Source organism: Salvelinus namaycush, chromosome 12, assembly GCF_016432855.1.
Source record: "Salvelinus namaycush isolate Seneca chromosome 12, SaNama_1.0, whole genome shotgun sequence".
Classification (NCBI taxonomy): domain Eukaryota; kingdom Metazoa; phylum Chordata; class Actinopteri; order Salmoniformes; family Salmonidae; genus Salvelinus; species Salvelinus namaycush.
The window spans coordinates 15,390,505-15,413,694 of NC_052318.1; the positions used below are offsets into that span (position 1 = coordinate 15,390,505).

Here is a 23,190-nt window from a genome sequence, read left to right on the forward strand (position 1 = left end):
GTAGCCATTTGATTACCTGTTCAGGAGTCTTATGGCTTGGGGGTAAAAGCTGTTGAGAAGCCTTTTGGTCCTAGACTTGGCGCTCCGGTACCGCTTGCCATGCGGTAGTAGAGAGAACAGTCTATGACTGGGGTGGGTGGTGTCTTTGACAATTTTTAGGGCCTTCCTCTGACACCGCCTGATGTAGAGGTCCTGGATGGCAGGCAGCTTAGCCCCAGTGATGTACTGGGCCGTACGCACTACCCTCTGTAGTGTCTTGCGGTCGGAGGCCGAGCAGTTGCCGTACCAGGCAGTGATGCAACCAGTCAGGATGCTCTCAATGTTGCAGCTGTAGAACCTTTTGAGGATCTGAGGACCCATGCCATCTTTTTAGTTTCTTAAGGGGGAATAGGCTTTGTTGTGCCCTCTTTATGATTGTCTTGGTGTGTTTTGACCATTCTAGTTTGTTGGGGATGTGGACACCAAGGAACTTGAAGCTCTCAACCTGCTCCACTACAGCCCCGTTGATGAGAATGGGGGCGTGCTCGGTCCTCCTTTTCCTGTAGTCCACAATCATCTCCTTAGTCTTGGTTACGTTGAGGGATAGGTTGTTATTCTGGCACCACCCGGCCAGGTCTCTGACCTTCTCCCTATAGGCTGTCTTTTCGTTGTCGGTGATCAGGCCTACCACTGTTGTGTCGTCTGCAAACTTAATGATGGTGTTGGAGTCGTACCTGGCCACGCAGTTGTGGGTGAACAGGGAGTACAGGAGGGGACTAAGCACGCACCCCTGAGGGGCTCCAGTGTTGAGGATCAGTGTGGCAGATATATTGCTACCTACCCTCACCACCTGGTGGCGGCCCGTCAGGAAGTCCAGGATCCAATTGCAGAGGGAGGTGTTTAGTCCCAGGATCCTTAGCTTAGTGATGAGCTTTGAGTGTACTATGGTGTTGAACGCTGAGCTGTAGTCAATGAATAGCATTCTCGCATAGGTGTTCCTTTTGTCCAGGTGGGAGGAGGGCATCTGTGGATCTGTTTGGGCGGTATGCAGATTGGAGTGGGTCTAGCGTTTCTGGGATAATGGTGTTGATGTGAGCCATTACCAGCCTTTCAAAGCACTTCATGGTTACGGATGTGAGTGCTACGGGTCTGTAGTCATTTAGGCAGGTTGCTTTAGTGTTCATGGGCACAGGGGCTATGGTGGTTTGCTTGAAACATGTTGGTATTACAGACTCAATCAGGGATATGTTGAAAATGCCAGTGACGACACCTGCCAGTTGGTCAGCACATGCCCGGAGCACACGTCCTGGTAATCCGTCTGGCCCCGCGGCCTTGTGAATGTTGACCTGTTTAAAGGTCTTACTCACGTCGGCTACAGAGAGCATGATCACGCATGCCTCAGTGTTGCTTGCCTTGAAGAGAGCATAGAAGTGATTTAGCTCGTCTGGTAGGCTCGTGTCACTGGGCAGCTCGTGGCTGTGCTTCCTTTTGTAGTCTGTAATAGTTTGCAAGCCCTGCCACATAAGACGAGCATCGGAGCCGGTGTAGTATGATTCGGTGTAGTATGACTGTTTGATGGTTCGTCGGAGGGCACAGCAGGATTTCTTATAAACTTCCGGATTAGAGTCCCGCCTGCCCTTTAGCTCAGTGCGAATGTTGCCTGTAATCCATGGCTTCTGGTTGGGGTATGTACGTACAGTCACTGTGGGGACGATGTTCTCGATGCACTTATTGATAAAGCTAGTGACTGATGTGGTGTACTCCTCAATGCAATCGGAAGAATCCCGGAACATGTTCCAGCCTGTGATAGCAAAACAGTCCTGTAGGTTAGCATCCGCTTCATCTGACCACTTTTTTATAGACCGGGAATGTCGGCCCCGACGGGGATGTCGGCCTTGTTGGGTGTTTGCAGTATATCCTGTGCTTCCTGCTTGTTGAAGAAAAAATCTTTGTCTAATCCGAGGTGAGTGATCGCTGTCCTGATATCCAGAAGCTCTTTTTTGCCGTAAGATATGGTGGCAGAAACATTATGTACAAAATAAGTTACAAATAACGTGACAAAAAACACATAATAGCATAATTGGTTAGACGCCCGTAAAACTGCTGCCATTTCTTCCGCCGCCATTTTAGTACATAAGTGAAGCTTTTAGAGAGGTTTAGGTTTAGTGCTTTTATATTTAATAATCTCAACCCACCCAATTCATATTCATTATATAGATAGGCACGCTTTCTTTTGTCAGGTTTAGCGTCCCAGATAAAGCAAAAATATATTTTGCTCATATGATTATAAAAACGAATCATCAGGAGTAGGCAGCGCCATAAGTAAGTGAGTAAATTGAGATATGGCTAAGGAGTTAATCAGGGCAATTTTTCAATAAATATTTACCTGTCCATGGTTGCAGGATCCTGTCTATTTTTACAAGTTTTCTGTTGAAATTCATTGTGGAGAGCTTATTTATATACACTGCTCAAAAAAATAAAGGGAACACTTAAACAACACAATGTAACTCCAAGTCAATCACACTTCTGTGAAATCAAACTGTCCACTTAGGAAGCAACACTGATTGACAATAAAAATGCACATTTGTGGCCTGCTGGAGGTCATTTTGCAGGGCTCTGGCAGTGCACCTCCTTGCACAAAGGCGGAGGTAGCGGTCCTGCTGCTGGGTTGTTGCCCTCCTACGGCCTCCTCCACGTCTCCTGATGTACTGGCCTGTCTCCTGGTAGCGCCTCCATGCTCTGGACACTACGCTGACAGACACAGCAAACCTTTTTGCCACAGCTCGCATTGATGTGCCATCCTGGATGAACTGCACTACCTGAGCCACTTGTGTGGGTTGTAGACTCCGTCTCATGCTACCACTAGAGTGAAAGCACCGCCAGCATTCAAAAGTGACCAAAACATCAGCCAGGAAGCATAGGAACTGAGAAGTGGTCTGTGGTCACCACCTGCAGAACCATTCCTTTATTGGGGGTGTCTTGCTAATTGCCTATAATTTCCACCTTTTGTCTATTCCATTTGCACAACAGCATGTGGAATTTATTGTCAATCAGTGTTGCTTCCTAAGTGGACAGTTTGATTTCACAGAAGTGTGATTGACTTGGAGTTACATTGTGTTGTTTAAGTGTTCCCTTTATTTTTTTGAGCAGTGTATTTTGTGATATGAATACCAAGTATGTCTACTTCACCATCAGCCCATTTTTATAGGTAAACTGCAGGGTAATGTAAAAGTTTTATTTTTTAAAGATCCAATACGTAATATTGTACAATTATCATAATTAGGTTTTTGTCCAGAGAGTACAGGCAAGTTATCTAAATCTTCAATGAGACATTGCATACTTAATATAAAATTTGAGTCATTGGCATACATGGACACCTTTGTTTTTAAGCCTTGGATTTCTAATCCTCTAATGTTGATATTGGATCTGATTTTAATAGCTAGCATTTCGATGGCCATAACGAATAGATATGGTGACATTGGACACCCTTGTTTTACTCCTCTTGACAATTCAAAACTCTCTGAGAAGTAGCCGTTTACTACTTTACACCTGGTGTTGCTATACATTATTTTTACCCATTTTATGAGAGAATCACCGAAATTGAAAAAATCCAGGCATTTATGAATAAAATCCAGTCTTACTTTATCAAATGTCTTTTCAAAATCCGCTATAAATACCAGGCCTGGCTTCTTAGATGTTTCATGATGTTCTATTATTTTTAGTAGTTTTCGTATATTATCTCCAATGTATCGTCCATGTAAAAAACCTGTCTGATCAGGATGAACTATACCTGCTAAAACCCTTTTCATTCTGAGTGCTATGCATTTTGCTAGTCTTTTTGCATCACAACATTGAAGTGTAAGGGGCCTCTAGTTTTTTAGATAGACTGGATCTTTATATTTGCCATCTGGGTCTTGTTTTAATAGTAGAGAAATCAGACCTTCCTGTTGAGTACCTGACAGACTACCATTTCTATAGGAGTAGTTAAAACAATCTAACAATGGAGCTTTTAGTATATCAAAAAAGGCTTGATATACCTCTACCGGTATGCCATCAAGCCCTGGGGTTTTTCCAGTCTGAAAGGATTTAATAGCCTCAAAAAGTTATTCCACTGTAATTTGGCCTTCGCACTGATCATTCTGTACATTTGTTTAAATTTCAATTTTTTAAATATTATTTGGAAATAATTCCTTACCGTAATCTTCATTCAGTGGGAGAGGGTGAGACGGAAAAGAGAACATCTGCCTAAAATATTTAGCTTCCTCTTTTAAAATATAATTCAGAGAATCATAGATGACGTCTTCAGTAACGAGTTTCTGCAAATGATTTTTGTTAGCTTTCCTGTATTGGAGATTCAGGAAGAATTTTGTGCATTTTTCTCCAAATCCCATCCAGTTTGCTTTATTTTTGTAATAGATTACATTTATCAAGGCACAAGGCGATACCTAGATGCAGACACAGGAGGCAGATGGTTGGAGTCTTACAATGTTTATTAATCCAAAAGGGTAGGCAAGAGAATGGTCGTGGACAGGCAAAAAGGTCAAAACCAGAAGGGCAGGCAGAATCAAGGTTAGAGCAGGCAGGCAGGAAAGTAGTCCAGAGTCAGGCAGGGGTCAGAACCGAGATAACTATAAAAAGAGAATAGAAAAGGAGTATGGGAAAAACACACTGGTTGACTTGACTAAACATGACTAGACAAACTGGCACAGAGAGACAGGAAACACAGAGATAAATACACTGGGGAAAATAAGCGACACCTGGAGGGGGTGGAGACAATCACAGGAACAGGTGAAACAGATCAGGGCGTGACAACATTAGATCGTTCTTGAATAAGTTTATTGAATTGAATGACCTCTGAAGGTACATTTAAAGGTATCCCAAACAATAAGGGGATTTGCTGAACCTATATTATACTGGAAAAATTCAGTTCTAAATAATTTTGTCTTAGTTAAAAATAAGTTGTCCTCCAGTAAACTTAGATTACATTTCCAATATCCCCGTCCACGTGGAGATTCTATAAGAGTTATGTGAAGGCCAATTAGATGATGATCCGATCACATTCTGTCTCCTATTAAAACTTTTTTAACCTTTGATGCAAGAGAGAAAGAGACAAGAAAGTAGTCAAGACGACTAGCTTGATTAAGTCTCCTCCATGTATATCTCACTAGTTCTGGGTTTTTTAGTCTCCAAATATCCATAGTCTCTTCTAATGTGTCCATAATATTTGTGATTTCCTTAAGGGCACGGTGATGATAGTTTCTAGAGGGATTACCTTTAAGGTCCATTGAGGCACTTAACACTGTGTTATAGTCTCCTACCATAATGACATGATCATTTGTTGCCTGTAAGTTCAATAAATTGATATAAATATTTTCGAAGAAGTATGGATCATCCTGATTTGGACCATATAGATTAATGAGCCAAATCTCTTTTTTGTCCGCTTTCATATTCAAAAAGATCCACCTTCCTTGCGAATCATTGCTGACTATTTGCACATTCAGATCAACATTTTTGTTAATTAATATCATCACACCTTTTGAGTTCCTTTGTTCATGACAGAAAATGATTTCACTACCCCATTTCTTTTTCCATGCAACTTCGTCTAAGTATGTAGAGTGAGTTTCCTGTAAACAGTATATGTTGTATTCCTTTTCTTTTAGCCACGTAAAGACTGATGTTATTTTTTTATAATCTGCTAAAGCGTTACAATTATAACTAGCTATACTTATTTCACCCCTTACCATAACTAGATACTATTCTCAGTCTAAATTGACCATAATTAGTACTTGTAAAGTTACTGCCATCAGAGGTATTATGACGGTCAAAATTAAAGGTTTCAAAAGTCTGATATTTAAAACTCAATAAATAGGTTCTAGCAATATTTTTTTTATTTCCTTGTCTGTTTGCCTGTGAGCCAATGCCACAGATGTTAGAAAATTGAGACAAGATATTACGTGTGTAGTAAATCTGAGTAGGTTGATGTGTATGATATTGGATGTGATTTAGTGAGAGTATGCACAATGTCTGTATAAGAGTACGACTATAATGTGTGCTGTCCAAATAAATAATAACTCCGCCAATTTGCATGGTTGAGTGTCTATGTGTGTAACATGTAGTGCGTATAGCCGTAATATTCATGATGATAATTGTAATCCATATCGTATCACCGTCATAGTTGCATCATTATTACCTTTAACATCATTGAAAAACACATCCCAGCATTTCCATAGCAATTGACGTTTCACATGATCATGAAAGAGACCTTGCATTACTCTAGAGATGGCTTCACTACAGTACAAATGTATTCCTTACAATATGTTATTATTCCCCAATGCCCCTATTCTGATATCATCCCCTTGCTTGTTGTAAACATATATAAACTTGTAGACAAATACATAAAAATGATAGACAAACATGAAACATATTAAATTATAAAACAGTTCTCGACAATAGAGAGAGAGGTGAAAGAGGGAGAGAAGAGAAGAGAAAAGAGAGAAAGAGAGTGAGATAAGGTGTGTGTGTGTGTATGTATACGTGTGTATGTGTAAGCGAGCATGTAAATGAGTACGTGTGTTTTCATATCCACTTTATAGTGTTCACATTTTTACAGTTCCCATGCTTTCTTTTTTTCGTAACCTGAAGTCCCAGTAGAATTTAGTACAGCTATGGTGTTATGGAGCTGTCTCGGAATAGCTGTCCATCTATAAAGAGTTTGTTCACAATGAGAAAGGCACGCTTACCCTTCTCCCTCTGTTGCCTCTGTACCGGATACAGTCTCTTATGACGTTTGTTTATCTCCCTTGGAAATTGGTCATTGAGACTGATCAGCTCTTTTTGTTTGTAGTGTTCAAATTTTGCGATGATCGGTCGGGGACCCTTGGTCTTGTCGCTCCGAGCTCCAAGTCTGTGTACTCTGTGGAAAGCCACCTTGTTTACAGTCTATAGGAAGTTTCAAGGCGGATGGCATGAATTCTCTGATCGCGCCCTCTGGATTCTTGAATGCGTCCTCAGGAATCCCAGAAAAAAATAGATTTTCACACATGCTACGATTTTGTATGTCTAGTAGCGACTCCTTCATCACCCTGTTTTCCCTGAGTAGACAATCCATGTTGGAATCGTGGATTTTAGCCTTGGCTGTGAGTGCCTTGTTCTCTCCTTGGAGCGTGAGAATTTCACTCTGGCTAAACTCCAAACTACCCCTCAGCCCTGCTATCTCCTCACACAACTTTTCCAGTGTTGCATGGATTCCAACCAGAGCACTAGCCTCTAATTCAATGGTAAGTAAATCGTCTGTGTCTGTAGATTAATCTGTTTTTCTTTTTTTTTGTCGGGTTAAAGTCGGATCTTTCCATGATGGAGTATGTTGTTCCTCCATAGCGTAAAGCTGTTGGTACACGTCAATTTCCTGCAGGATCTCCTTAGTATCCAGGTTGGCTCTTTACTGCAACCAGTTGTTTTACAAAAAGATAACAATTAGTCTTTCCCACGACGACAACAGGTGTCTGTAGTACAGCCAGCTAGCCCTTGCGGAATCCACGCTAAAACACGTTTGGTGTTCGTATTTAATTAACAGCGGTTTCGTTTTAATCTAAATGAACAAACCAAGTGTTTTTCCAGCATACAGTCTGGTCTAAATCGCTCCAATGTTTGGGTTTTATGTTTGCTAGCAAGCTACCGAGGTGGTTGAATCCAATCATTTCTTTTACCTCAATTTCAACTTGTTTTAACATCACATTGTTGTTTTTAGCTGTATAGATTATGTATTTTTGATGTTTTCGGTGTATTTTGAATGTTTTCAGACAATGCAATTAATCACAATTGAAAGTGTGCAGGTAAAATTACAAAAAGTTCACTTGAGTTAACTGATTAACTCTGACAGCCCTAACTAAAAACTCTAACAAACTCTAAAACTAGCCCAAATTAACAGTGGACTAATGAACAACATACTAAAATATATATTTTTTTAAACTATCTCTTAACTCTGAATACATTTCCGATGCTTTGAATAAAGACAACTTTTCACTATACCACCATGCTCTGCATGCATTGAGTTTGGCAATCATCTTTTTGTATGCACACACACACTGTTGTCAATGGTGGCTCAAAATGACTCATGTTCAAAGGGAGAAAAAGCTTAGCTGAGCTCTGCTCTTTCTGGATGATGCCTCAATGATTTTGAGAGATTCTGGCAGCCTGAACATGTAGGCCACTATAAAAAGTCAGTCTTAATGGGTAACAATTTACATTACCTCACTCTAATGCAATATAGTTATTGCAGAACTACTCTGGTAACCAAAATGTTGTTAGTTACAGTACTCAGCTGCAGATCGTGGCCTCACAACTCGCCAAATGCTTGTTTAAAGTAGTTACTGGTGCAAAGTGTAGTGGTTACTTGTAATACAAAGACATTACAATCCTGGTGGTAATATATGTGTTATCCATCATACAGTATCTAAACAACTTCAAGTAAACTGTGCCTACTTATGGGTCTACCACACATTAGCATATCACTGCATCGGTATACTCTGAGTATACCAAACATTAAGAACGTCCTAATATTACCATACCCTGTTCAAAGGCACTTACATTTTTTGTCTTGCCCAATCACCCTCTGAATGGCACACATACGCAATCCATGTCTCAATTATCTCAGGGCTTAAAAATATTATTTTAACCTGTCTCCTCTCCTTCATCTACACTGATTGAAGTAGATTTAACAAATTACATCAATAAGGGGATCATAGCTTTCACCTGGATTCACCTGGTTAGTCTATGTCATGGAAAGAGCAGGTGTTCTTAATGTTTTGTATACTCAGGGTAGCTCTGCAGGGGGATGGAATGAAATGCAATTATACCCAAACAGAAAAAGAATGTGACAAAGAATCACAGAATACATTTAGAGCTAATGAGATTTCTGAGTAACGCTTTACATTACAGTGCCATTATTACTGTGTAACTACTCATGTCATTACAGTGTAAGAAGTATTGTAACTACTCATTAAACACTAACCCTTTCTTTAGCCATAACCCTAAGTAACCCCGAAGTACAGTGTAATAATGAGTAATTACAATATTTGTTTTGCTGTAATTACAGGAATAATTACACTGTAATAAGGGCCCTGGAATGTAAAGTGCAACTGATTTTCTTCTGGTCATGGAAAAGCAACCCATACTACTTTTAATTCCTTCTGAAAATGTGTATGTGAAATTATCTGCCTCCTTTATCTGCTCTTTTGTTCATCTGGAGTGGCCATGTTGTCACAGGGTAACCGGGCACTGCACTCGGCTCCCCACATGCACCCCTCTCTTCTGTGTGTGTGTGTGTGTGTGTGTGTGTGTGTGTGTGTGTGTGTGTGTGTGTGTGTGTGTGTGTGTGTGTGTGTGTGTGTGTGTGTGTGTGTGTGTGTCGGCATCTCAGTGCTCTTACGTGCACTGTTTCCTTTTTCCGTTTGCATAACACGTTTTTCTGAGTTTACATGCATTCCTGAGTTGGACAAATGTGTTGTTTAACTTGAGACACAGTACAATTTCAAGTCCTCTTAACTTAGAGATTGAAAGATATCATCAGCTGAAGTATACAGGGGCCCGTATGTATCATCTGTATCAGAGTAGGAGAGCTAGGATCAGGTCCTTCCTGTCCATAATGATCTGATTCATTATGAGGCAAAAATTCTCCTAGATCAGCACTCCTACTCTTAGACACGTGATATATACGACCCGGCTCTCCCTTGGGATAGAGGTCCTCTGATACAACAAAGTTAATTTTGATGGTAAAATGGATTCAGCGTTATGTTATGATAATTGCACATCATTTTGGAATTCAAATAATTTCTGTGGCCATAAGATAATCTTTTGCAGTTTATGCCACTTGCTAGAAGCTTTTATCCAAAGCAATAGTATGTGTTTGTGGAATTGTAACCAAGGATGCTTGGCACCACGATCTTACCAGCTGAGCCATGCCTGTACCACATATAGAATGGAGATGCATAGCAGACATTTTGTATTGTTGTGCAGATATCATGTTAAGGGTTTCCCCCTTGTGGTCAATTCTCGAATGCTCTCTCTTGTCCACAGAACAGGCCGGCAGCGGTGCAGGGGTCCCCACACACTGGCCCGCCCCCGGCATGCATGAACCCCGCCTTGATGAGCACTCCCTGGGTGAGAGAGAGACCTTCACACTGTCCCTCGGGCCCCATCTTCATGCCATCCTTCTCCCCATGCTTCTGGCAGGGCACCCATCCATGCCACTCGCATGCCACTAGCCACTCTTGTGCTGTACACAGAGATGACTTCACTTCTTTCATATCATATCATAAGGCACTCAGGCCTTGGGGATATTGTCCCTTATCACTCCATCAGGATCAAATAGGTTGACATTAGGGGCAGTATACAGTATGCTGGACGTACAGTATGAGCTTGATGGAAATATATTTATTCGATATTGTTTCGAGTTGGTTTGAACATTTTAGAGCTATGTGGGCATATACACTGAGTATACCAAACATTAGGAACACTTTCCTAGTATAGAGTTGCAGGTTTTCCCTCAGGATAGCCGCAGTTCGTCGGGGCATGGACTCTACAAGATGTCGAAAGCGTTTCACAGGGATGCTGGCCCATGTTGACTACAATGCTTCCCACAGTTGTGTCAAGTTGGCTGTATGTCCTTTGGGTGCTGGACCATTCTTGATACACACGGGAAACTGTTAAGCGTGAAAAACCCAGCAGCGTTGCAGTTCTTGACACAAACCAGTGCGCCTGGCATCTACTACTATACCCCATTCAAAAGCACTTAAATATTTTGTCTTGCCCATCCTCCCCTTCATGTTTGCTGATTGAAGTGGATTTAATAAGTGACATCAATAGATTTGTTCTTAATGTTTTGTATACTCAGTGTATATAGTTGTATTATTCAAAGAGTTATCTTAGTAGGTTTATAATAGACAGATTTGCCTGTTTTTTTTAGGCATGAATATAGAAAATGTTACATCCAGAAACACATGCGAAATATCAAGCTGAATTAGTTTGCCATGATATGACCTATGTGTAGGCAGGAAGACAGACAATCAGAAGAGAAAGGAAGCGTTGTCTTGTTTTGCCATAAGAACGATATGGTAGCATACTGTATTCCAAGGCAAGTTCAGAGAATCACTTCATCAAGACACTCCTTCAGTCATTTCCTCTTGTCATTGCTACCAACTGTAGCAATGTTCACCTGAGCCATGATTCAATCCAATGGGAGTTGTCAGCAAGTGCACTGCACTTGACTTTTATAGGTCATTCATGCTCGAGCTGCCTTCCTCAGCTTTACCGTGAATGCCATCTCTGCTAGGGTGAGGGAAATTGTATTTAAATGCAATGCATCTGTCAACAACACGCCTTTGATTGAATCCCGGTGCTAGTTATTTCACAAAAAGGCACTGTGAAAAGAAGTGCAACTTTCCCACTTTCTATCCAATTAGAATAAGGCTACCATGTTTCAGTCCACATGTTCACACTTACATAGGCTGTCGCAGATTCATGCTCACTGGCAAAGACCTCCCTTACCTTCTGTCCCCGAGATCCCCAATGGGACACAGATTTCACTCTCATTTCACAACGGTTTAGTAGTGGTGAAGCAGTGCCATATGAACTTCATGGGTAGAATTAACAATCACAGAGGATGCCTCATCATTCACTTCATTGGGCCACAGAATTGGGCTATATGTACATGTAGCCTAGTCAATGTATTATGTGACTTTATAACATTTCTCTACAAGTAGCATGGTTCACAGTGGAATTTAAATGTATGTCAATATATTATTTATTGTCATTCTGATGGTTTCTTTATTCTTTTCCTCTGTGCTCCTTTTGTCCTTCCACCGCTTTTCCTCCTCCTTCTTCCTCTTCCTCCTTTCTAAAGCAGTATCGCTATCAAGATGAGGACTCTCCACCTGAGCACGGGTTCCCGCGGCTGACCAACGAGGTGCGCGCCCCTGAGCTGGTGCACGTGTCGGAGAAGAACCTCTCGGAGATTGAGAATGTGCATGGCTACGTGTCCCACTCCCATATCTCCCCGCTCAAGGTCAGCAAATGTCCTGTCCTGCACCCCCAACCCAGTGAGCAAAATTGGATACAAATAAGTAATTTCTACAGCAAAACTGTGCCAACCAGTTTTGCTCACTGGGAAGCCCCTGACGAGAACTTGCCAAACCACACCATGTGTGGCTGCCAACATGGTGTCCCTCGTTCCCCTCTTTCCTCTCCCTGTTAGTCTTGTTCTCTTTCTCTCTTATCTCTCCCTTGTTCTTTCTATTTCTTTCTCCCTATCTCTTCCTCTCATTCCTCTTAGCCATTCCCCCTCTCTCACTATCTTGATTCATTCAAAAGCTATTGTGGTTCCTGTCCTGAGTCTTTGGTAAGCCTCTCATAACTAGTGCAACTCGGTGCCCTATTGCTAACAAAAGTACGTCGTCATGTTCATTTCATTAGGCACCAAATGTAAGAAAATGGACTGGAACAGGGATGGACTACCTGGAATTGTCCAGTAAGAAACTCTTAAACATTGTCCACACAAAAAAACGGTGCTATCTAGAACCAATGAGGGTTCTTCATCTGTCCCCATAGGAGAACCCTTTGAAGAACCCTTTTTGGTTCCAGCTAGAACCCTTTAGGGTTCCATGTAAAACCCTTTCCACAGAGGGTTCTACATGGAACCCAAAAAGGGTTCTCCTAAGGCAGTGGTTCCCAAACTTTTTATTGTCCCGTACCCCTTCAAACATTCAACCTCCAGCTGCGTACCCCCTCTAGCACCAGGGTCAGCGCACTATCAAATGTTGTTTTTTTGCCATCATTGTAAGCCTGTCACACAAACACTATACAATACATTTATTAAACATAACAATGAGTGTGAGTTTTTGTCACAACCCGGCTCGTGGGAAGTGACAAAGAGCTCTTATAGGACCAGGGCACAAATAATAATATAATAATAATCAATCATTTTGCTCTTTATTTAGCCATCTTACATATAAAAACATATTTGTTCATCAGAAATGGTGAATAACTCACCACAGGCTAATGAGAAGGGTGTGCTTGAAAGGATGCACATAACTCTGCAATGTTGGGTTGTATTGAAAAGAGTCTCAGTCTTAAATCATTTTCCACACACAGTCTGTGCCAGTATTTAGTTTTCATGCTTGTGAGGGCCGAGAATCCACTCTCACATAGGTACGTGGTTGCAAAGGGCATCAGTGTCTTAACAGCGCGATTTGCCAATGCAAGAAACTCTGAGCGCAGCCCTATCCAGAAATCTGGCAGTGACTTCTGATTAAATACAATTTTCACAGAACCGCTTGTTGCAATTTCGATGAGGCTCTCTTGTTCAGATATTGGTAAGTGGACTGGAGGCAAGGCATGAAAGGGGTAACGAATCTAGTTGTTTGTGTCGTCCGTTTCGGGAAAGTACCTGTGTAATTGCGCACCCAGCTCACTCAGGTGCTTCGCTATATCACATTTGACATTGTCCGTAAGCTTGAGTTCATTTGCACACAAAAAATCATACAATGATGGAAAGACCTGTGTGTTGTCCTTGTTAATGCAGACAGAAAAGAGCTCCAACTTCTTAATCATAGCCTCAGTTTTGTCCTGCACATTGAATATAGTTGCGGAGAGTCCCTGTAATCCTAGATTCAGATCATTCAGGCGAGAAAAAACATCACCCACTCGTCATCATGCAAGCGGTCAGACAAGTGAAAATTATGGTCAGTAAAAAAAACCTTAAGCTCGTCTCTCAATTTAAAAAAAACATGTCAATACTTTGCCCCTTGATAACCAGCGCACTTCTGAATGTTGTAAAAGCGTTACATGGTCGCTGCCCATATCATTGCATAATGCAGAAAATACACGAGAGTTCAGGGTCCTTACAAAGTTAACAATTTTCACTGTAGTGTCCAAAACATATTTCAAGCTGTCAGGCATTCCCTTGGCAGCAAGAGCCTTTCGGTAGATGATGCATGGGTACACCCCATGTGGCGTCGGGAGCAACTGCTTGCACGCACGTTACCACTCCACTATGTCTCCCTGTCATGGCTTTTGCTCCATCAGTACAGATACCAACACATCTTGACCACCAAAGTCCATTTGATGTCACAAAGCTTTCCAATACTTTAAAAATATCCTCTCATGTTGTCTTGGTTTCCAGTGATTTGCAGAAGAGGATGTCTTCCTTAATTGATCCCCCAGAAACATAACGGACATATACCAGGAGCTGTGCCAGGCCCGCCACGACACGACTCATCAAGCTGTAACGCATATAATTCACTGGCTTGTATGCAAAGCAGTAATTGTTTCAAAACATCTCCTGCCATGACACTGATGCGTCGTGAAACAGTGTTGTTTGATGAAGGAATTGTCTGAATTGTCTGTATAAACAAGTGTACAGTCAATAACACAATAGAAGAAAACATGTTTTAATGGTAACTGTTGGTTAATGGTATCTGTTGCTTTTATACATGTCTTACTACTCGAAAGTCGTCTTTATTCTCGCCCCAAAAACTTGCCGTGGCATATTTTTCAAATTGTCGTGTTTCGTTTCTAAATGTCTGCGCAAAAGTGAAGGTTTCCCACGTGAGAGTAACGGTTAATGTGACTGGATGTTAATTATTTGACTAGGCTACCTGTATTTGACATTGTGTTGTTATTTCGCTGAATACTAGATGGTTTAATTTTATTTTGGGCAGTGAAACGAAACTACTCAGGCGAGAAAAAAACCTCACCCAAATGTATAAATTATTATTTATAAAATATAAAAAAGGTGAATCATATTTTTATTTGGCGTACCCCCGACGCCTATGGAGACAGCCGAAGAAGAACCCTTTTGTAACCCTTTTTTCTAAGTGTGTACTACATGCCCTAATGAACATGACCCATATGTTCAATGACTAAAGGATCTGACCAGGATAGAAAACTCTTTTCTATCATTTCTGGATGCAGCCTCTAGCTGTGGTATATTGGCCATATAACACAAACCCCCAAGTGCCTTACTGCTATTATAAACTGGTTACCAATTTAAATAGAACAGTAAACAAGTGGTATATTGTCTGATACACACACGGTTGAAATGCACACGGCTGAAATGCTATTTCAGCCAATCAGCATCCAGAACCTAAACTTCCCGGGTTTATAATACTGTATAATGCACTTGGTAATGTACGTCACTCAAAAAGTTATTTAACATGTATTAGCACAAATGTGCATTATTAGCATAAATAACAGACATTGCTGCTGTGGAGAACATTGCTGTTATGCAAAAGTAGGGGGGTGTCTGACGTGCTTGACCACATGGAAAAAGTATTTATACATTCATTGATTCATGTTAAATAAAGTTATCCATAGAGTTGTTTTTATGGCACTCAACCAATGAGAATAGATTAATAAGGAGATTACTTTACAAGCCAATTGCCTAACTATCTTGTATTTTACTCAGTCATTTTCATTCACTTCCCAAGTGTTTCCTGATTGTAATAAAGTAGATGAACAGCAGGTGGCGATGAGTGCTCAGTTTTAAATAAGCCTCATTAAAACAACCATTGTTGCTAGAATACTGTTCGGTGAAGTTTACCTAGATGCTGATTTAGGATCAGTTTATAATTTTCCCCATTAATGGTTAAGGTTTGGATTGAAGCTGATCATTGATCAATACCCAGGGTAACTTTACCCTGGAGCTCAGAGCACAATGCTGGCCAGCTGGGGACAATGTGGGAACAGAATGGGAATCAAAGGAGAATGTATATACGCTAACCACCTCTGATTAGTACAAACATCATGCACAGTTTTAGAATGGCCCATAGGGCAGTAGCCCGACTCCTGTATCTGTAGCACCCCCTGGACAGGACGTTAGTGAATTGCAGGGGGTAGATTGTTGAGTGACAATATATTTGGATTTGTCTCTGATTTAATTTCAATTTGAATTAAGGTGTGATTGAAATAAAAATAAAAATGTTAGAATACTTTTGTAGAAAACTCTCATTATTTGAATCTGGCTATAGTCTAATCTTTATTTATTTTTATATTTTTATAAAACAAAGGTAAAGCAGCAGAGAACTGAGGTTCATATTCCAGTAATAGGATTAATGTTTAATAGTTAATTATTACTAGATAAAGGTGCCACAAAATAAAAGACATTCTATATATTTTATTTTATTCAAAGTAACACACCGGCCTGCAGTATATTTCATTGAATACTTGGCTGACTGATATAATATCTTTCCTGTAAGAGTCCGGTTCTTGGCCTCCTCTCTTTGGCCTCCTCTCTTGACCCCTGTGTATCTCATGTAATAGAATCTTTTGTGGGCTTAGAAGCCTCAATTTTATTTGGAGATTGTGTTGGATACTATTACAGACTGCCTTTTTAGTCTCCACGTCCCCTATCTCGTTTAGATAAAGAAATATCTGATGTGATGGGGCACTACCCTGTCTACTTTAGATTGTATTGTGAGGAGATTAGGCAACAGATCAACTTGTTGTTTTGTCCCAAATGGCACCCTATGCCCTATATAGTGCACTGCATTTGACCGGAGCCCGATGGGCCCTGGTCAAAAGTAGTACACTATGTAGGGAATAGGGTATAGGAGCCAATTTGCAATCTGTGACATGTAAACTGAGAGGGATGGAGGAGAAATCACACATACTGTAAGCTTTTTTCTCTCTGTGGGTATGTGGGTAACCTTGCCCTCAATAGCACAGATTCAACTGTCACAAAGAAACTCAGTATTCTAGTCTGGTTTTGATGAAAGTGACGACTCTCTTTCATAGCTTAGAGTGCCTGAAAATCTGCAGCGTTATTACCAATATTTTGCAAGGTTATATTATTATTGAGTTGGACGTGACAGCCCAGTGTCTGGATGATAGCAACTTAACAGCTGACAGGGAATAGATCAAATGCTGCCCGTCCCAACTCCACTGTCGCTGATAGAAGGTCTCAAAACAGGATACCAGATATCAACGGAAGCAGGTCTTGGATTTGAAACAACACTGTGACAAAAGTGGTCCAATATCTGCCATGACAGCCGAATGGAGTCGTTGACAGGCTGTGGACAAAAAACTCAATGTTGTTGAGGAGATTTTGAAATGCAGATTCATTATGTACTGGTAAGCTTTGATTCGGGTAAATTCAGACTATTCTTCTAACCGCGTGGATCTTTCTCTTTAGTCAGTCCCTAAAACTCAAAAGGAAAGGTGAGTTTCTACAACGATTGCATGTGTAGTTAGGTTCGTCTGTTGATTAAAATGGGACTTTGTAAGGGATGTAACTTTGCGGCACATTTGCTGCTTTCCATAATTTCGTATTTTTCTTAGAGAACTCTGTTATCTATAGCACGGTGTTGGAATTCTGTGTGTTTTAGCACGTTGCATTGGAAACTGTTATTCTGATATCAATTTTATTCAAAGGCAGCTGGGACTGAGCCATGAGGAATAACTTGTACTCCCCTCCTACTTGTGTCACAGCATCGGGTGAGAGTACGACCTATCTTGGTAATTCTGCAGGTAAGAGCTAACTTGCGCTCACTAGGCCGTTCTCCTGGTTTGGCACGGCAGTTAGTTACAGTGACTAGCATTTAGCAGTGCATAAGAGGCACTAGTTTGCTTTAGGGTTTGGGTGGGTTATAGGGTTGTGGTCTAGGTTCACTATATTTCGAGTTCTTTGGGAAATTATAACTTTGTAAAAACCAACATACAAATAGAAATGAGGACAACTGGTGCTATAGCATTAGAGGGCCAGGTTAGCTAAGCATTTTTTACAAGAAGTTTGTATCTGTTGTCGGTTTTCCATTCCCTTAAGAGCAGTTAAGGGAATGAAACAGTTGCAGACTTTGGACATGACTAAATCTGGCCCTAAGGGAGCGCTTCTTAGAGGCTCCTTCCTCATTGGCTCATATGCAGGAAGTAAGACACTCACTTTCTCTCATCCGCATTCAACCCTAACATTGCTCTCCTGCATTCTCATTTTCGCCTTCTCTCTCTCCCTCTCTGGCTCCCTCCCTCTCTTTTGCCCTCTGTGGAGTATGACTGTGTACCCCCATAGCCTGCAGCTCCCTATCTTTATGTAATAATCATCTCTCTTTTGTCTTCCTAACTTGCGAGTGACGTTGTCTTTTACTTCTTACCTGCAGCCTGCACTGGTTACTCGTTTTGATCTTACATACCCTGGTGTGACTGGAGCAAACTACCTGGCAAGTTTTTTTCTCCCTTTTATCACTGGAAAGTTTGTTTTTTATTTGATTTCTTTACAGTGCTTTTGGGGTCCGTTGATGAGCCACGCATGGGGTTCACTTGACTCTTTTCAAATGTTTTCGTTCTACTTGAAAGGTAACGTAGAATCGGATGAATTTGTTATTGTTATCTTTCTGTGTGATCCCATGGATTTATGTGCGGTCGGTCCTGTTGAATTCTGTATCTCATAAACCTCTTTTTACCCAAGGAATACCACGTGTGTTTGCGACTCATTGTCAGTGTCTCCTAAACACAAGTTGTATTTGTTTTGCCACCAGTCATTCATATATGATATTCTGTTTGGTTGATCAGTGTCACAAAGTAACAATTGTTGTCTGTTGTGCGTACTGCATTTTAGCAGACACGCTTATCCAGAGCAATTTATAGGAGTCAACTCAGGGATTTGAACCAGTGACCTTTCGTTTACTGGCACAATGCTCCTAACCGCTAGGCTACCTACCTAGGGGCAGGTTATTGCAATTATATTCATTTGTTTTTGCTAGTGCTCCCCCTCTTTGTTTTTGTTTCTTCTTACTACATAATTGGTACTTCAATCTCAGTGTGGAAGTAGAATGTTATCAAAGAAATGTTCAAAATAATATTATGAAATGAAAATTCCTGCGTATCATTTGTTTCCTCATTTCCCATGATGCTTTTCTGTTAGTCATCATCAACAATGGATTTGACAGTTACCGATGTAGGACATTAATTTTAGCCAGTTTTCTTCAGCAAAATAATCCTGCAGCAAAAGGAAATTTGAATTATTATGTGGATTAAAATGAATGGACATTTCTGTAGGGGTTGATACATTTTTCTTTAGGGCAAATCAAGTCTGAAATTTCTAAGTGGAAATTCCAAACTTTAGAAGTCTTTTTGATAAGCAAATACACTACAAGTCAGCAATAAAAGAGTGATCAAATTCAGATCCTACATCTGTAAATGAACAAAAATGTGAATTACACTGATTTAGTTATTTAATTCCAGTGAATAACAACAATTTTAATTAATATGGTTTTTCAATGGCATTTTCTAAGTGCTACTATACCACTAATTTCTCAATGATTCTCAACGGTGATTAAAGCCTAGTTAGCCCATCCTTTAACATCCCACATCCGACAACAGAGACATTAGGTTAGGGAGAGGCAGTCTCACTCACATCTGCATAGCGGTCAGAGAGAGGGGTATAAGAGCTTCTTCTTCAGACAGAGGCTATGGTCTGTGTGTTTCTGTGTCTGTCTGTCTGTCTGTGTATCTGTGTTTGTGTGACACTGCCAGACTTGTGTCCCTATCTGACCTACATGATCTTCCCCCTTATCCCACTCCTCTTCTACGGGCTAACCCATTGCAGCCATTTCCTCTGCACCGTTCTCGCCCCTTGCCTCTTTTTAAGTAACTATTGACTTTGGTTGGATGTCATTTTCAGGCGCAGCCGCTCCTTTGTGGCACCCCGGCAAACCAAGTGTCAATCCTTTATGTAGAGTGAGAGAGGGGTGAATTAGTGAGAAACGCAGTTCTATTATATTATGCATGAGTCATGGCCTGGCCAAGGACTATGAATCTGTGCTTTCTCATTTGTTTTCACTTAGCCTTGGGACTTTCAATGAAAAATAGCTTTAATGCTGCGGTGTAATTGCACAGGCGGGAGAGAATTGAGTCTTGTCTGCTGAGATTGGAGTCCTCCCTACTTGCCTTGCTCTGAGCAAGGCGAACAGTATTTGATATGGACTAATTCAGAAAAGCTGTCGTCATCGATTCATGCTGTCACGTTATCGACCGACAGTACGGTCTGTTTCTGTGGTAATATCTGCTTGCAAAAATGCATGAATCTTGCATCAGCAATTAGCCTTCTTTCAATCAAGCAATGTGAACTTTGGGAATTATAAGCTGGTTTAATTAACGCCCAGACGCAGTAGGTGAAGAATGTTTGTCAGGGAAATCTGTCTAATTCGGGAAAGCAGGCTCTTGATGTGTGTGTATGTGTGCGTGCGTGCGTGCGTGCGTGCGTGCGTGCGTGTGTGTGTGTGTGTGTGTGGTTAGTAGGTAGCAGGGTCTTGTTGTGTGTGTGTGTGTGTGTGTGTGTGTGTGTGTGTGTGTGTGTGTGTGTGTGTGTGTGTGTGTGTGTGTGTGTGTGTGTGTGTGTGTGTGTGTGTGTGTGTGTGTGTGTGTGTGGTTAGTAGGTAGCAGGGTCTTGTTGTGTGTGTGTGTATGTGTGCGTGCGTGCGTGCGTGCGTGCGTGCGTGTGTGTGTGTGTGTGTGTGTGTGTGTGGTTAGTAGGTAGCAGGGTCTTGATGTGTGTGTATGTGTGCGTGCGTGCGTGTGTGTGTGTGTGTGTGTGTGTGTGTGTGTGTGTGGTTAGTAGGTAGCAGGGTCTTGTTGTGTGTGGTTCCCCCAGGGGAAGAAACACAGACTGGCTCTCCATCTTGACTCCCTGTTGTCGTAATTACTCCACAGACTTGTTATCCCCAAGATCGGAGGCCTTGATTGGCTCATGCCGCTTCTCTGATTTAACCTCAGTTATTAGTATATTCTCTTTATTTAGATGGAAAGTCCCAAATGAGAGGGGGAGACAGGTAGATCCAGGCATACAGATATAAAGCTGCAGGCAGAGTTTGAATCCATAAGTGTCAATGTGTGGTCCGTAGTCAACAGTGCTATGACTAGGCCAGACTCCAGCATGAGTTTTGAAGTTTTAAGGACAGCATTGCTGCCCAACATGGCTCATCAGAGCATATATTTGCACTTATAGACATTGTTAGTGTTTTTTTTTACTGTATAAAGAAACTCCAGTTCATATAGTTAATTTGCAGCATACTGTACCAGAGTGTACACGAGTACCACAGTGTATCACAAAAGGTCTTCCGGGGGGGTGGCGGTCAGAGAGGGTGAATAGCATAAAGTAGAGATCGAGACTTCTATCAGTTGTTAGTTCAAACCTATCGGACGACCTAACATGTTTGGCATTAGCATACTAATTGTCTTCTCGTCAGAGTTGAAATACAACCATAGTTGTTGATCTTGAAGTGAAGGCTTAATAAATAAATAAATATTTAACTAGGCAGGTCAGTTAAGAAAAATTCTTATTTACAATGACGGCCAAACCCGGACAACTGTGCGCCGCCCTATGGGACTCCCAATCACGGCCAGATGTGATACAGCCTGGATTCAAACCAGGGACTGTAGTGACACCTCATGCACTGAGATGCAGTGCCTTAGACTGCTGCGCCACTCAGGAGCATGATAGGACTATGGCTGAGGGGGAAATTTGGAAATAAACTCGTTAATATATCAGAATCTTTTTTTCTTGGGGTCTTAAATGTCATGGTCGACATACCAAGGCCACTTCTCAATTGGCACCCTATTACCTGTAAAGTGCACTACTTTTAACCAGGGCCCATGGAGCGCACTATGTACGGAAAAGGGTGCCATTTGATACGCTGCCCCAGGCACATGAGTATTCTAGACACACACAGTAAACAACATCTTCCTACAGCAAAGACGGATGCACCAATGGTTTCTCCTTGAGATGTGTACCAATGACCACCACGTCTTTTCTTTACTATTATACCTGTATGTGGCTTGATGCAATAACGGATTTGCAAATACATGAGTGATTTAAAACCTATATAGCCTTATGCGAGGTTAAGCCTAAATTGATTTGTGTTCAAATTTAATTTAATATGAAATGTCAATGTGTAATTGATCTCATAATAAGTGCTCACACTGCTCGAATTCCAATGGCCTGAGAAACACTGAATCAGAAAACATCAGATATTTACATACAAGTACGACAGGTTTGTTATTTTAACCATCTATCAACAGATTTGGAGTGACTTGTGGCAGATATTATATAATGTAAATTATAAACTGGGTGGTTCAAGCCCTGAATGCTGATTGGCTGACAGCTGTGGTATATCAGACCGTATACCACGGGTATGACAAAACATTTATTTTTACTGCTCTAATTATGTTGGTAACCAGTTTATAATAGCAATAAGGCACCTCAGGGGTTTGTGGTACTCCGCAATGCATTGTGACTAAGAACAGCCCTTAGCCGTGGTATATTGGCCATATACCACACCCCCTCACGCCTTTTTGCTTAATTAATTTAGGTTAGTGTTTGCAGTTGAAAAGGCTACACAGTAACTGTCTTGTTAAACACCATATGCTCACAAGGTCACCTTCACCAAAGACAGGACAGGAGGATGAATATTTAAACAGCCACCCTTCTTTTAGGTGCATTAATTGGAAAGAAAACAATCTGTCTGACTTGGTTCTTCTGAGAGAGATTCTTTGAAATGCGGTTGTCTCCTCTTTTTCGCCAGCAGACTTGTTATCAAAGCAGCATCCGTCTCAATCAAGCAAGACCAGGCATTAGGTGTTCTCTGGTAGGCTTGAAAGGGAACGTTTGTCTCATCCAGACTTGTTGACTCAAGACAGTGAGGTCACTGATGTGATTTTATGAGTGTGTCAAGGGACCTTTTTTGAGAGCTTTTCTGGCAATTGTATTGCCAATGCAGCTCTTAGGAGACCTCTAGGAATGATTCTCTCATCCCTCTACACAGCTTCAACATCATGTCACTTTGTGTTGTAATTACAAAGCTCGTATCCAAAGCTGCTGTACCATTCAATTCATCAAATATGATTGGTAAGCAATTTTTACTGAGAAGACGCATGTTATACCCTACTGGAAATTTTACACAAGACTAACGTTCCATTTACAATTCTAACAGGTTCCATGGCATTTGAAATGACTTGATAATGTGTTTCAATACAGGGAACTAAAACTGCATTCCAAACGTACTTTTCAGGTGTTTGTGAAAGCAAATATTTGCATTTTATTATGTTACAATTCAATTTGTGTCAAATAAAATGTGTTAATATGTAATTATTGTATTTCCAACACGGAAACATTCACATTTCCAGTAGGGATGCACTGTGATTGTATTTCATTTCTATGTCAATACA

At 41.1% G+C, this 23,190-nt stretch overlaps 1 protein-coding gene across 1 annotated transcript in view; it reads left to right on the forward strand.

Moving 5' to 3' along the window:
- The first annotated feature begins 10,054 nt into the window (after positions 1–10,054).
- LOC120056955 (disks large homolog 2) overlaps positions 10,055–23,190 on the forward strand; it is a 166,182-nt gene continuing 153,046 nt past the window's right edge. The window contains exons 1-2 of the mRNA XM_039005263.1: positions 10,055–10,137; positions 11,882–12,040. Coding sequence (XP_038861191.1) covers positions 10,108–10,137; positions 11,882–12,040 — 189 coding nt within the window. The 5' untranslated portion in view covers positions 10,055–10,107. The remainder of the gene's footprint in view (positions 10,138–11,881; positions 12,041–23,190) is intronic.